The sequence below is a fragment of the Akebia trifoliata genome, chromosome 2, assembly GCF_017979445.1.
Source record: "Akebia trifoliata isolate Shusen 1 chromosome 2, ASM1797944v1, whole genome shotgun sequence".
Classification (NCBI taxonomy): domain Eukaryota; kingdom Viridiplantae; phylum Streptophyta; class Magnoliopsida; order Ranunculales; family Lardizabalaceae; genus Akebia; species Akebia trifoliata.
In genome coordinates, this window is record NC_141376.1 from 11,254,110 (window position 1) to 11,269,436 (window position 15,327).

The 15,327-nt window shown below is 37.0% G+C and overlaps 1 protein-coding gene across 1 annotated transcript; it reads left to right on the forward strand.

Annotated features, from left to right (window-relative positions):
- On the forward strand, window positions 1–1,065 carry LOC147409527 (uncharacterized). The gene has a single exon (XM_086429923.1). The coding sequence runs from the start codon at window positions 106–108 to the stop codon at window positions 871–873; it is 768 nt and encodes a 255-aa protein (XP_086286049.1). The 5' UTR covers window positions 1–105; the 3' UTR covers window positions 874–1,065.
- The last annotated feature ends 14,262 nt before the right edge of the window (window positions 1,066–15,327 follow it).

The window sequence follows — 15,327 nt, forward strand, 5'->3', positions numbered from 1 at the left end:
AAACTTAAAACTATGCTCTAGACAGTAGACACTAAACCGTGCGCAGCTTCCTTGTATGTTGTATCTCTCTCTCATCACCAGAAACCCTAATTCATCTTCGCCTGAATGATGATTCGAAGCTCGAATCTTTCGAGACTAAAACCTTTGATTTCATCTCTACAAACCCTAAATCACCAATTTCTGCAACGATGTTCAGTTAGTGGAACGGCGAAAGGCAAAGGGAAGATCAAAGCAGGGCAACAATTAAAGCGATCAATAATCCCTAAAAAGAAAGGCTCGACACCTCCTTCAGGAGGCGGTGGAGGAGGTCGAAAGAACGAATCGATGGATCGCCTCAACAAGACGATTGATTCATGTTTGAATGCTCCAACACCGATCCGATACATGAAACCGAAACGAAGAGAACGAGAAGCCGAGCGAGAAAAGTTAGGGCTTATAAGCAAAGATCGACAACGAGAGATCGATGAAATGAAGGCGAAGGCGAAGAAGAAATCGGGGCAAAACGAAGAGGAATCTCCTGCAATTATGGGAACTCCAGGGTTAGATTTGATCTCTTTAGGTTTGGTTGATGCGAAAGAGATTCCGAAGTATGAATTAACAGTCGAAGATGGTCGAAGGCTCGCGAAAGAGTACAGTAGGGTTTTGATGAGGAAGCATCGGGCGAGACAGGCGGCGGAATCGACTTTGTTGCAGTTGAAGAAAGAAGCTATTGAAGCACTTCCAGAGGATTTGAAGGCAGCAGCATTGGTTCCAGATTTGACTCCGTTCCCAAAAAATCGGTTTATGGCGACATTAACGCCACCTATTGAGGGTTACATTGAGAAGGTCAACGAAGCAGCAAAGAAGAGTATGGGGAAACAGAAGCTTAGATGATTATCAGAGGTCAGTTGGCTTTGTTGCCTCTTTTTTCCATATTTTTTTTTTAGTTGATTTAGTTTCAGTATTTTAGATAGATGAGCTTAAGAGGTTCTTTGAATGGAAAAAATTGATCTTTTTTGTGTTGAAATGAGAGGAAAGAAACTCCTTTTTTTTTAATAAATAAAAGGATTATTTGTTTTCTTTCAATGTTTTGGATAGTTGATCTTGTTTGAGTTAAAATGAGTATTTTTGTATGGATGACTCTGCATTCATTGTCACAGAACTTTCCACCAATGTATGGGTTCATGTTACCCAAATCCAGAAAATGACCTTACCTTGAATTAGATTGCAAAACCCCATTCATATTTAACATAATAACAGCTAAACTATTAATTTTAATGAGAGAAAAAACTAGAGTACAAAAGATCATCCTTATATGTTGAGGTGAGCTCTACAAAGAGAAGAAAAAAAGGAGCAATAAAAGATCTTGCCCTCTTTATTGGTTTTATTGGATCCGATACATGTTGGCAGAAGAGGATATAATAACTACCCATTGCAGTTCAGTACAATGAGGGGTTTACTCAGAGTTTACCAATATGACAGTATTAGGAAAGAAGAGACTCTGTGTTGGTTGTTTTTATACCAGGCGTGTTGGTTAGAAGTTTGATCCCGTTCTGTGGTGTTAGAACCATGCCTTGATTGGTTCTGTGATCCTAACAGGTTGTCTTCGGTGAACTTTTTTGTTCCATTTCGTGTTTGGTGTTCCCTTTGCTGCTGCTGCCATTAAATCTAATATCTATTGTTCTATTTATCTGGCAGTAACTTTTTCGACGTCCAAGTCACACCTATGTTACTTGGTTTGTTGGTTTGCACGGTTCAAATTCGGGTCGTGGTTCGCCACTCTTGAACGAACCCGGTTCGTAGAGGTTGTTCGTGACAGGATTTTATAGAAGAAGACTCAATTCAAGGGGGCATTTCATCAGTTAAAAAACATAGGGGTATCTTTAGTAATGACCAAATGTTGGGATTTCTAAAATTAGGGTTATGCCTAGTATTGACCAAAACATGGGGGCATCTATGAAATTCATGAAAATAAGGGGGTTTGTTAGGTTCACTGTTTGTGACGAACCCATTATGAACCGAACTTCAAACTGGTTCGGTTTGTGCCAGTTTGCAGTCCGCTACAATATTAGCGAACCTGGTAACATAGAATCACCATCAGTAGTAGTGCGGATATAACACTTAGTTGATAGTTGGCTGTACTATGTTTCTCTGAAACTTCGTATAATACACCTGTTAATCATGCATAGGGATCAGTAAGGATGCTAGAGAAAACAGAAATGTTCGTGCTATAGCCTCTCGATATTGACCATTTTTTTCCCTTCTGGTTTTGGAAATTATTTATGTCTCTTGTTGAGAAAAAGTGAAATGGTTCAGATGCCACACATTTTTAATTTAAGAAATAAAGATGTTGGCGCATTGTTTATATCAATTGAATAGTCTAGGAGTGTGTTAAAAAACACAATTTACTGATCTAGAGTGGATTTAACTTTGCTAAGAAGACTCTTGTCATTGACATATTCTTTTTTCTGTTAACACTGAAACTACAGATCTCTGTAGATGTTTTCTTGCTAACAGTTTAATGGTTAGTTGTACAGCACCTACGCATGTACTTATAACCTTCTTTGATTCCTATATTGACCACTTCTCTTGATATGAGCATGATTTTTTATTCTTCTTTGTCAATACTGGTTGTAATTTCAATTCTCTAGAACCTATGTTTTGTTAATGACTCAAAAGCTCCCATTTACAAATTTGTGAAAATTCAAAATTGGGAATTTAAAATTTTCTAATCTCTTCTACCAAAGATTCCATTTTGAATTCTTCTATATTTTTTATGTCTATTCTTTGTGGCACCGAAGAATTCTTTCTCTACAGTTTTATTTGTTTGGATATATTTTGGTCCGACTAGTAATGGTGGATTTGGTAGCTTAAATCCTCCACTAGTTGTTGGGTTTTCTTTTTGTTCTCTTTTGGGAACAACTATACTTTTGCTGATATCTTCAGCAATCTATTGAGTATCAATATTTGTCTTGTCTTTTCCAAGACTTCTCATTTATGCCTTTTAAAGTCTGTTCCGTTCTTCTGTTTTTTTATATAGATTTCTCTATTTCTATTAATCTGAAAATTTGATCAATAAAAAAAATAGTGTGGAAATTTCCCAATTTCCTTATGCACATGACTTGTGGCATTGTCATATGCATTTTCTGCTGTAGCTTTATATTCTCCAATAGCTTCAGCATCAATAAGTGTTATCCTATTTTTTACTCTCTCTCCAAACCTCATAGGCTCTTGCTCATCCTTAATATAATAGGTTTGAGTTCTTCTTGAACCTGAGCAATGGTTGTAACTAGTTGTTCAGTTATACAATGGTACACAGTTGATTAAGGATGGCTTAATGAATGGTGTAAATTGAATTAGGCTCATTGGGATTGGAAATGCACTTCAGAAACACTAGGACATCGTGGAATGTAGGCAAAGGGTGTTCAACTGCCTCTTGAGAAGGTGGGGGAACTAGTGCAAGTGGATCGCAAAACTTTTGAGCTGAAGACGAAGCAGATTAAGAATTGAAGAGTTTTGAGGTGCTGGAGAGGCATAAAGGGCTATCATCGGTGCTGCTGCTGCAGAAGGAGGGGCCTTTGTGGTTGTCTTCTTCGTTATTAGAAACTTGCTCAACTTCTAGAGAGAAGCCTCTGAAGGCCAGCTCAAAAGTTGAAGGAAGAACCATTCTGGCGCTAGGAGAAGAGAATGGAGTTGGTAGATATGTGAATATTCAGGTGCTTACTGACAGGGGCTGGGTGAAACCTCTATTTATCCCAGGAGGGTTGGGTGATTCAAGTTGGACAGATCTTTCAATCACCTTGTCACGTATCTGGCAAAGGGAAGGAAATAATGAACCATTCTGTAGGTGAGAAGGAAGAGGAGTTGCATGTGCCTATGGTTGGTGTGTGGGGTGAAGAGCTAGAGTGTAGCCCGAAAGTACTAAGTGGTGAGGAAGATTTCATCTTTTGGTTTTTGGAGGGGTCAGTAGTTTGTGAATCGTTGTCTCCGTGTGCAAACTGAGGTGATTGGCTTATCAACCTGAAGAAAGCTGTGCCTAGAGCTGCGAAGAGCCAGATTTTAAAATGGGAGGCGACAAGATGTGTGTTGTTGGCTAAGAACAGAGCAGTTGCGGGGTGATTGTGGAATTGCTGGAAATCTCTTGCAATGGGGTTTTAATCCAATTGAAACCCTGGTTTGCGTTGATAAACTGTCTCCCCTCTTGGAGAGAACCAAACTTGTGGGTAGAAATCTTGGGACTACCCTTTCACTTGTGGTCAAATTAGGTTTTCAAAGCAACAAGAGATAGATTGGGTGGTTTTTTGGAAGTCGAGTCTTAGGTGTTGAAGTTGAAGGAACTTTCTAGGTCAAGGTTGAGGGCCAGAGTTGCTCCTAGTAAAATACCCAAAACTATGGTTATTGATGCGGATGGCTTTAGCTACCAGGTGGGTCTGAGAGTTAGTGGAAAAGGAATTGGTGAAGCAGCTGGTTGTGTCAATTTCATGGGAATGGGAATCTAGGGTTTTGAACAAAGGGCTTGTTCGAGGTCTCAAAGGGACATGTTTTCGTTTCAGGACAAGGAGGATGAGTTGTTGCAGATAGAACTGTCGAAGTTGCAGGTTGGGGAAGACGACCCTAGTGGTAGCAATTTTGGTGTGGGTTTAGCAAAGGAGGGAAGGAATTTTTAAATTTTGTGAATTCTAATTTAGAGTCACGTGTTGTCTCTCACGTGTCCAACTCCTTAGAGTTTGTGGGTTTAATGTTCCCGAGGACTTGGACCCTAAGGTATGTTCATAGCCCATGGGCCAAGATCGCATGGGAGTAGTGGGGGTCAACCTAGGTTTTAATCCGTTGGGCCTGGACTACGAGGACTTGGAGATTGGGTCAGATTTTGTGGGCCATAGGGAGAAGCTTGTGTTTTGTTTAGTTGTGCGAACAAGGTCTTTAAGCCCAATCCCACACCTCTTTTTTCCTAAATCTCCACTTCCAGAAGAGTTCTGAGGGGAGCTGTTTTCTTTTCTACCCTCCTTCGTTTGTGCTTCTTGCGAAAGGTGGTGGAGTTGGCCAATAGTTCTAGTTTGGCAGACTACAAGTTGGGGGTGGCTTCCAATCTCCAGCTTCTTAAGTGGTTAAGGGGTGTTCCGTAGGGATCTTGTCTTCGTTTGGGCTTGGCCTCAAGTTCCCATTGGATTCTCAAGGAGGAGTTGCTAAAGCTTGAGCTCTTGAAGTTGGTAGAGCTTCCTTTTGTTCCAACTGCGACATAGTTAGGCCCTTGTGGGGGCTCGGAAATTACACTCAGGCCCTTCTCTCTGTCGTTAGGGGAGGGACGAGAGCTAGCGACTGTCGTGGCTCCTTTCTCTCGTTACAAGCCTATCGAGGATAATTTGGGTGAGTTGAGGAGTCAATTTCTGTCAAACATGCTGGAGGTTGGTCTTATGGTGGGAGTAACCCTGGAGAAACTAGGGGCCTGTTTGGATACCAGGAGCAGAACTACTGTTCCAAAGAACAGGAGCTGAAGTACTCTGTGGAGGAGGTGGAAAAGTAATTATGTGCAGAAAGGGCGTTTGGCAATCAATTCTGTGAAGTACTGGCAGAAGTACTTTTGTGCTGGAAGTTTGTTTGGGAACCATACTGACTTCTCATAACTTCTAGAAAAAAAGATCAGAATACCCTTATATTATACTAGTTACTGTTTTTTGTCTTTTAGTGTCATAATATGCCTTCAAACTATACTGTTTTTGACATTTTAACTATAAATATTAATATAATATAATATAATAAATATTAATATAATATAATATAATATTTTAAATATTAAATATTAATATAATGTGTTTAAATCCATTATACTCAAAATTTAAAAAAAAAATTGACAAACTGTTTTTTAGTGTCATAATATGCCTTCAAACTATATTGTTTTTGACATTTTAATTATAAATATTAATATAATATAATATAATATAATATAATATAATAAATATTAATATAATATAATATAATATTTTAAATATTAAATATTAATATAATGTGTTTAAATCCATTATACTCAAAATTAAAAAAAATTTAAATATTAATAAAGGTTTCTTTTGTTTGATTTAAGGGCAAATGAATTAGGAATATTTTCATGAAAATTAATAAAGTTAAGGGTATTTTGGTAAAACGAACCGTTAAATTTTGACTCCCCGCAAAATGAGTTTTGAGAAATAGGTTTTCTCGACTTTTTCACAAAGTTATTTCTTGCTCTTGCGCGGAGTAACTCTTCGAAGGAGTTGTTCATCCAAACGCATCCAAACGAATTCTAACTCCCCGCAAGAGTCAGAAGTAGCCAAGGAGTCCTATCTAAACGCCTACTAGGTTTTTAGATGGTAGCCTTGCTGAATTTGGCCTGCAAAACCAACAAGGAGGTTAGTTATTGCATGAAAGGAAAAGTGACTTGTTGGTAGGATGTGCTCATGACCAAATCCTTGGTGCCTTCAGAATTTTTGGATAGTTTAGAGGGTGGAATTGCTCAAGGAGTGGATGGTTCTTCAAAGAAGTTGTTGGAATTGGTCTCATGTCCATGAGACTTTGGTAGTGTTGAAGGTGCTGAACCCAACCCGCAAGAGTATTCTCTAGAGGTGTCATCTGTGTCGAGTAAGAAAAAAGCTAGAAGGCTATGAGAAGTGCAAGAGTTGTAGAGAGATGTTGAGGAATTCCCGTTGAAATCCACTTACACTAGGAGGGCATGGAGAAGATTAGTGGTGAACAATGTTTGTTAAAATTGTCTCATGGAATGTTCGTGGTTTGAATGACTGAACCAAAAAAGCATCTGTGAAGGCTTTTCTACGCCTTGAAGTTCCCCACGTGGCGGTTTTACAAGAATCTATTTTGGAGTTAGTAGATGACTCCATCATCAAAGATTTGTGGGGTATTTGTGATAAGGGTAGGAGCTGTCTTCCATCAATTTGCACGTCCAAGGGAGTTATAGTCTTGTGGAATAAGAAGTATTTGGAGGTAGTAGATGAATTAATAGGGGCATTCACTATCTTAGTGCTTTGCAAGCTAGTGGGGATGATTTTCTTTGGGTTTCTACTGGAGTTTATGGTCCTACCTGTCATAGTAAATGGCCTCAATTCAAGGATGGGTTATAAGTAGGGTGTCAATGGATAACCAAAATCCAAATCTGAATCCGAATTCGAATTCGAAAAATCGGATATTATCCAAAACTTTCGGATATCGGATATCGGATTCGAATGTTATTTTAACATTCAAATGAGTTTCGGATACGAATTCAGATGTTACGAAATCTGATTCGATAATATCCGCTCCAAATTGAATATATGTGTTACGTATTCATGTTACACAACAAAACTTATATATGTATATCTTATAGTGTATTCATGTTACACAATCAAATTTTATTTTCAAAGTTATCTTTTCTCTCAACATAAACCTAAGAACCAACAGCAGCCAACAGGTGGGTTTCGTCGTTTCAACCATGCGAGCTTCGTAGCCACCTTCTTCTCCGGCGGCCGACAAGCATCAAGCTAAGTACTTTCTCTCTCTCTCTCTCACTCACACACACACACACAGTAAAACCCTTTTTTTTATCTTCAAAATCCATTGGCTTCAATTTCAATCAAATAATCTTGATTTAGTTTTTGAAAATCTAGTTCTTTAAGTTGATGTAAAAAATACTTGATGTTTTAATTTTTTATCATTTTTTTTTCAAAAATTAAAATTTATTTGATTTTAAGACTGAAATAGATTAAAGATTTTGAAAAAAATAGGAAAATCGATTTGGTTTTTACAGATTTGTAGGGTTTTTATCGAATCAGATATCCAATATATTTTTCAAATTCGAATTCGGATATCAATATTTTTTTTTCGGATTCGAATTTGGATATAGCACTATCTGATCGGATATCTATCCGTTGATAGCCCTAGCTAAGATGTCAATGCTCGTTAGGATTCGCCTTGGTGCATTGGGGGTGATTTCAATTTGATCCGCTTCTCTTTCGATAAGATGGGGGGCTTGAGGTTTATTAGCCGTATGAGGAATTTTGGGGATTCTGTTAGCAGGAATGGGCTTCTAGACTTACCGTTGTGTGGATGACAATTTACCTGGTCCAATGGACAAGGGGTTTCAGTTTTGAAGAAGTTGGATAGGTTCTTTATCACTATGGATAGGGAAGAATATTTTGGCAATATCATTCAAGAATCGATTCCCAATACAACTTTGGATCACTGTCCTATCTGCTTGAAAGCAGGCGGGTTCATAAATCATCCAATACCCTTCAGGTTCGAAAATATGTGGTTGCTGCATCCAAATTTCAAGGATTTGGTCCAATCTTAGTGGAATGATATGTATTTTGAGGGGAAAACAAGGGTGGTCTTTCGAAATAAACTCAAAGCATTGAAAGAGATTCTAAAAAAGTGGAACAAAGATTATTTTGGGCGAGTGGACTCCAAGCTTAAGGAGCTAATGATTGAGATCAATGTCATGGGTAGGAATGAAAAATGGGATAAGTTGGATAGGGAAAGGAGAACAAGAAGGGAAGATCTTCGTCCGGAATTCTAAAGCTTGGTAGCAATGAATGAAATTTCTTGGAAACAGAAGGTGAGAGTAAAATGGCTTAAGGATGGAGATGGGAATACTTGATTCTTTCACCTTATGGCTAATTTTCATAATAGGTGAATAAAATCAGCAGATTGAAGGTAAACGATGCTTGGAAGGTGGGGCATGTAGAGAAGGCATCATGAGTGGTTGGTTATTATACAGATTTATATATAGAAAAGTTTTCAGTGGGGCCGTTGCTTGGTAATTTGTACTTTGATAGCTGATAAATACCGTAAATTGTATTTCTATACCAAAATAATTACTGTTCTTATCATTTATTTTAGTCAAATTCTTATTATTTTTATAACTAATCATGCAAATTGAAGAAATCCGGCCTTCACATACAATTCATATTAAAAATAATTAAAATATTTGAAATATTTGAATTATAGAAATTATAATTATGTGTTCTATTCATGCAAAGAATCAAGGCAAGGTCAAGATAAATAAAATAAGTCAAAATAATCAAGTAAAGCGATGAAGAAAAATCAAGAAACAAAAGATCAAATCGAAATTCACCTAAGTCAATAGACTTTGAAGAAAATCATGAACTAGTTGGATTGAAGACAAATACTTAAGCTTATAATTGAAAATTCTCATGGATTACGCTTGGATTTGGGCTACTCTAGAACCCACAACCAATGAATTATTAGTTGAACTATATGATGAAATTATTGTTCCAAGCACTCAAGAAACATAATGATGAAGCGTCCAACCACACTTGCGTTTACTTAATGTATTTGATGCTCCATGAGATTCTTCTCAAAATATGTTGTAATTCTTATTTTCTTATTACTTTTTTACAATGACTAAAGGCTAAACCTACTCCTTAGAAAGATAGAGGAAGCCTAGAGCAAGTTCAATGTAGTAATTAATCATTAAATGATGGGAACCTTGATTAAATTTTCATAATCCAATTAACTTAAAATTATTCGATCCAACTAGTTGTTTTTGGTTTGGATTGAGTGAAACAACAAAGGACTCATTTGGGCTTGAACTCAAGGTAGTTTTGAGCTTGATGTGTTGTCGAAGAACAAATAAGTTCTTCATTTGATTGGCAAGCAAGGGTCGAATCCACGGGGAGATAGTGCGAAACTCTAACCAAAGATCCATATCGAGTTTAGTTGTGTTTTCCTTATCGAATAAGAATAAAATACACAAATAATTAACTGAAAACAAAATGAGAAATGTTAGAGGGTTAGAGTCCGCTTTGAGTCCAGGTCCAAGGTCTTAGTCAAATGTCTTTCTTGAATGTCTCAATCCAAGTAATGAAATCATATAATTAGATTGAAAGAATTTTACATTTAAATTTTACGGTGAATTTAGGCCAAGTTCCTTCACTTTTAAATTTATGAAATTCCAATATCTAATTTATGCACAAACCATCATAGGACTTAACCTAAGTAGGGAATGTCAATTTTAAGCATAAAAGAAAATGGAATTTCAACTTAGAATTTAAGTGAGAGATTGAGAAGTGAAATCTATTTTTACATTATGGAATTAAAGAACAATTAATTATCACATTAAACTTGCTCTAGTCTTCTTCTATCTCTTTAAGGAGTGGGTTTAGTTTTTAGTCATTGTAAGAAAGTAATAAGAAAATAGAAGAAGAGGGAATGTAAATTAAGAAACTTACTTGAATAAATGAAAATAATAGCAACTAAAATTACAAAGAAATAAAAACAAGAAGTATAAAATCATATATAAACTAAGCTTTCTCTTAAGTCTAGACCTAGAATGAAGAATCTCATGGAGAGCATCAAATACATGAAATAAATGCAAGTGTGGTTGGATGCTTCATCATTATGTCTCTTGAGTGCTTTGAGTAATAATTTCATCCTATAATTCTTTAGTTGTGGATCCATAGTAGCTCAAATCCATGAGAATTTTCAATTATAAGCTCAAGCATTAGTCTTCAATCCAACTAGTCCATGATTTTCTTCAAAGACCGTTGACTTACGTGAATTTCGATTTGATTTTTTGTTTCTTGATTTTCTTCATCGTTTTGCTTGATTATTTTGACTTATTTTATTTATCTTGACCTTGCCTTGATCCTTTGCATAAATAGAACACATAATTATAATTTCTATAATTCAAATATTTTATGTATTTTAATTATTTTTAATATGAATTGTACGTTAATGTCCGATTTCTTATATTTGCATGATTAGTTGTAAAAATAACAAGAATTTGATTAAAATGAATGATAAGAACTGTAATTATATTGGTATAGAAATGCAATTTATGATACTTATCTATAATATCTTAGTTGAGCAAAGAACTTGGCTTGAAAAACTTGTGGATGAAGAGGAAGTCTGATTGGTAGTGGTTGGGCTAGCGGATAATAAGGCTCTCAGACCGGATGGTTTTTCATTGGCTTTTTTAAAGTTTGTTGGGATGTGTTAAAGTCAATCTTGTTGAAAGTTCTGGAGGAATTTTTCAGGGAAGGGTTCTTTGATCAAGGTCTGAATTGTACTTTATGGCTTTGATTCCCAAAACCGAAGGGGGGAGGATATTTTTTATCTAAGGCCTATTATCTTGGTGGGTTTGACGTATAAGATTCTTTCCAAATTACTGGTTGCAAGACTGAAAAAGGTTATTCAACATATTATTAGACCTTCCCAAGGGGCTTTCATTGCAGGTAGGCTAATTCTTGATGGTGTCGTAATTGCAATGAATGCATCAACTCCAGGATCACGTCAGAAGAGCTGGGGATTGTTTGTAAAATTTATTTGGAGAAGGCCTATGATCATGCGAGTTGGTCATTTCTAGAGTATCTTATGCGAATAATGGGCTTTAGGGAGAAATGGATGGGATGGATGCTGATCTGTGTGTCCTCTCCATCATTCTCTATCTTGGTGAATGGGGTACTTGAAGGTTTCTTCAAAAGCTCTAGGGGCTTGAGGCAAGAGGATCTACTTTCACCGTACTTATTTTTGTTGATTATGGAAGCTCTTAGTAGAATGGTTTTTAAAGTCGTGGAGACTAGGAACTTATCTGGGTTCAAAATGGGTAGTCAGGGTCATATTGTTCTCATCTTCACTTCTTGATGATACACTTGTTTTTCGAGACCATTTAGCTATCCAATTGAGATTTTGTACTGGTATTTTGAGGTGGTATCGGGCATTCTTGAGAACTTGAAGAAAAACATAATTTTTTGTGTGAATGTTGCTAGTGGCTTGGAGTTATTCGTTGATTCGATTGAATTTAGAGTGGGAGTTTTGTCGACCTCCTACTTGGGATTCCATGTTGGTGCGTCCTATAGGAGTAAAAACATTTGGGATCCAGTTCTTAAAAGAATGGGGAAGAGGTTGAGCGGATGGAAAGCAAAGTACCTAACCAAAGGGGGAAGCTAACCTTGATTACGAGCGCACTTGCAAGTATCCCTAACTATTTCCTTTCACTCTTCTCTCTACTTCGAAGTGTGGAGCTACAAATGGATAGAATTTGTGGGGATTTCTTCTAGCATGACAAGGATAACAATAGACAATATGATATGGTGATGTGAAAGTTCTCTTTGCCTGAGCAAAGAGGCAGTTTGGGTATTAAAATTTTGCTTTTATGAATTCGGGGTTCCTAGCAAAATGGTTGTGGAGAAGAGGAGAAGAGCTAATGGTGGAAGGATGTTGTAAATAAAAAAACTGGGGTAAGGAGTTTGGTTAGTAAAGTGGCGAGGGAAGAGATGTTATACAGTGTGGTGTGTGGAAGGGCATTTTGAAGAGAATCCCCGCTTTTCGTAAGAGAGTCAAGTTCAAAGTAGGGAGCGGTAATAGAATACGTTTTTGGGAAGACAGATGGTGTGGGGAGATTTCTTTGGAAGAACAATTCCTGGATCTTTTTGTGATATCTTCTAAAAAGTCTTCCCGATAGTTGATTTCGTAGTGGGGGATAATGTGTCAAAGTGATGGGACTTTGGTTTCAGATGGAACTTTAATGAATGGGAACTCATTAGCATGGGGAAGACTGTTGGAATTGGTTGAGGCGATTATTGTGTGCGAGGATAGGGATGACGATATGCACTGGGATGACACGACAGAGGGGTCTACCCAGTGAGGTCAATGTACGCGTCAGACTTACCTTCGTCTAACTTAACCTTCCCGGCCTCTTTTGTTGGGGTGTCATAGTTCCGTCCAACGTTTTTGTTTTTATGTGGCAAGCTTCGCTGGTGAAAGTTACCACAATGGATCAGTTAATCAAGAGAGGATTTCAAATCCCTAACGGAAGCTTGTTATGCCAAGGAGACGACAAATCATTTGCTCATTCATTGTCACCTTGCTCATGAGGTTTGGTCACACATTCTTGGTCTTTTTGGGATAAGGGGCTGTTTTCCGTAGTCTATCAAGGAGCTCTTGGAGACTTGGGTTTCATGGAGCAACCCCTTTAGAGCTTCGAAATGGATCTTGTGGAGTCTCCCTCCTTTTACCATTTGTCGGGGCATTTAGAAGGAGAGAAATAGGCATATCTTTGACAAGAAGGAGCTCATGATTCACGACCTTTTGTTGTCTAGTTTGGGTCTTTTGTTCTTTTAGAGTAAATTGTACAGAGTGTTTAAAGGAATTTTTTTCGAGGACTTTGTGGTTAGGTGGGACATGGTTTGTACTTTAGAGGATGCGTAGGTGGCGTGCCCATCTTGTTGTTAAGTTTTTACCTCGAGGCCATCTCATCCCCTTTTTAAATAAATTTTTTAACTCGATCAGGAAAAAAAAGATGGCGTAATGAATCTTGTGGTTATTGGAGGGTCAGCCAAAAAGAAAATATAGTGATTAAGGGGTGGGAGCGACAATGGTTCTTTAGGATGCAGAAGAACAGGGGAACTCACATAGGAAGACAAAATATTGAACAACCTACAGATTTGTCAAATATTGGCTACCCTATTATTACCCATCTCTTAGCCCCCCCTTCTTTTTTCCAATCCAAGTTTTAGTTCTCATCTTACACTTTTTCCATGTAAACTATTTTTTTGGAAATATTAAATATCAAATAGTAACCACACTTAGCAAACATCAAATTCTTTGGACATGGCTTTGATGATGACCATGACGTTTACAATAGTTGACATGTTTTACCCTTTAGGACTTTGTTATACAAAATCGTAAAATAGTTTTAATCATAGAGCCCCCTTAATTTTGTATTTTTTTGTTTCTCACTTGGGTGGTGAGTAGTTTCTTGGCCAGATTCTCTAAAAGACTGCATAAACCCATTGCGAGTTTTCATAAATATGTAAGCAATCAATAATAATAGTAATAAAATAAAATAAAAAGATTGTACTTGCAATTATTTGTGTAAAAGAAAAAACTTAGTTGCCATATTTTAAATTGCTACATTAGTGCAAATTGTAGGCTCTAAAAGAATGAGAGGAAGATCCAAAGGAACCTGGATTAGTTAGGTAGCAAGTGTGTACATGTATGCACTTGCAATGGTAGGAGACATGGTTTTGGATAGAATTGAATGGAGACGCGGGATTTGTTTGGTGGTCGCAAAATTTTGGGATAAGGTTAGCAGTTTTTGTCTTTAACCCTAATGACACCCTATTCACTACTTACATATTAAGATTGTGAGGGTGTTTAGGACAAGTTTTTCTTGAAAATCTCTCTCTCAACCGTGGAGGTAGGGTTGTCATTGACTTTCATTGCACATGACCATACCATCATATTTTCATGAATGTATTTATTTGTAACTTTATCTTTCAAATACCATCTTCTTTGGCCTCTTATTTCAGTGCTAACCTTTGAGATCTCCCAAGGATCTCAGGGCTTACAATGTACAAGACCCAATATAGTCAAATGAACCATGTCATGCAATGAACCCATTAATGATGGGTTGACCAGTGAACCCACTAACGTCCTCGTAGATCGCCTAGGGTCATGGCTGGATGCAGTGCCACAAAATTCTCTAAATTAATTTAAAATTCAAGAAAATTCACTGAATAGGATTTAATTGATTAATTAGCGAGTTGATGAATTAATCGACGATTCACTGATTAATCAATAAATAGGATTCAATGCCAAATATGTCATCGGTTTTAACATATTCCATTTTTTAGGGAAAAAACTTCGAAGCGGTCATCCTGCTTCAAAACTTTGGTATAACCCTCTTCTTTGAATTATACATGGCATTTTTAAGGGGGTATTCAAGCTGGTTAATGCTTTCCCTCTTAGAACTATTTTCTGCTCTCAAGTGAAACCTGCTATATTATTGTTTATTCCTTGTGTTCTCAGTCTGTCAAATTTGTCAATGTTCTTAAGCTTCTTTGTATGGTGGTGGGATAAATAGTTCCCCTCTCTCTTATCTGCCACGGTTTCGCTTAGTTGTGCTGCGGGTGCCCCTCCCCACATCACGACACGCTCTCATTGAAGCTTTCTTAAGAGCATAAACTCAAGTTCTTATAGCTTACTTTCACTTTTGATCTTAATTTCAATTAATCGATTTTTATGATACTAATGATCGAACACTATAGTTCCTTTCATTTGAGTACTTGAAATACCACCAAACCTCTGTTTTGGATATGTTTGGAAGGCTGATGCTGGGTCTGTCTCTTGCCCAGTATCCATTCTAGTGGAGACAAGGGTTTAAAAAAGCATCGTAGGGTGATAAACTTTAACTCCCAATGATCTTAGTAGTAAATCAATATAGGTTTTCGGAGTACTTCCTTAATCTAATATATTACTCTTTGCATGCTTAGTGAAAAAAATTTAAGTATTTAAGTTTTATCATATAATCATACATCCTGCACGTATTTTTAAATCGCAATAATAAAATGAAAATTCAGA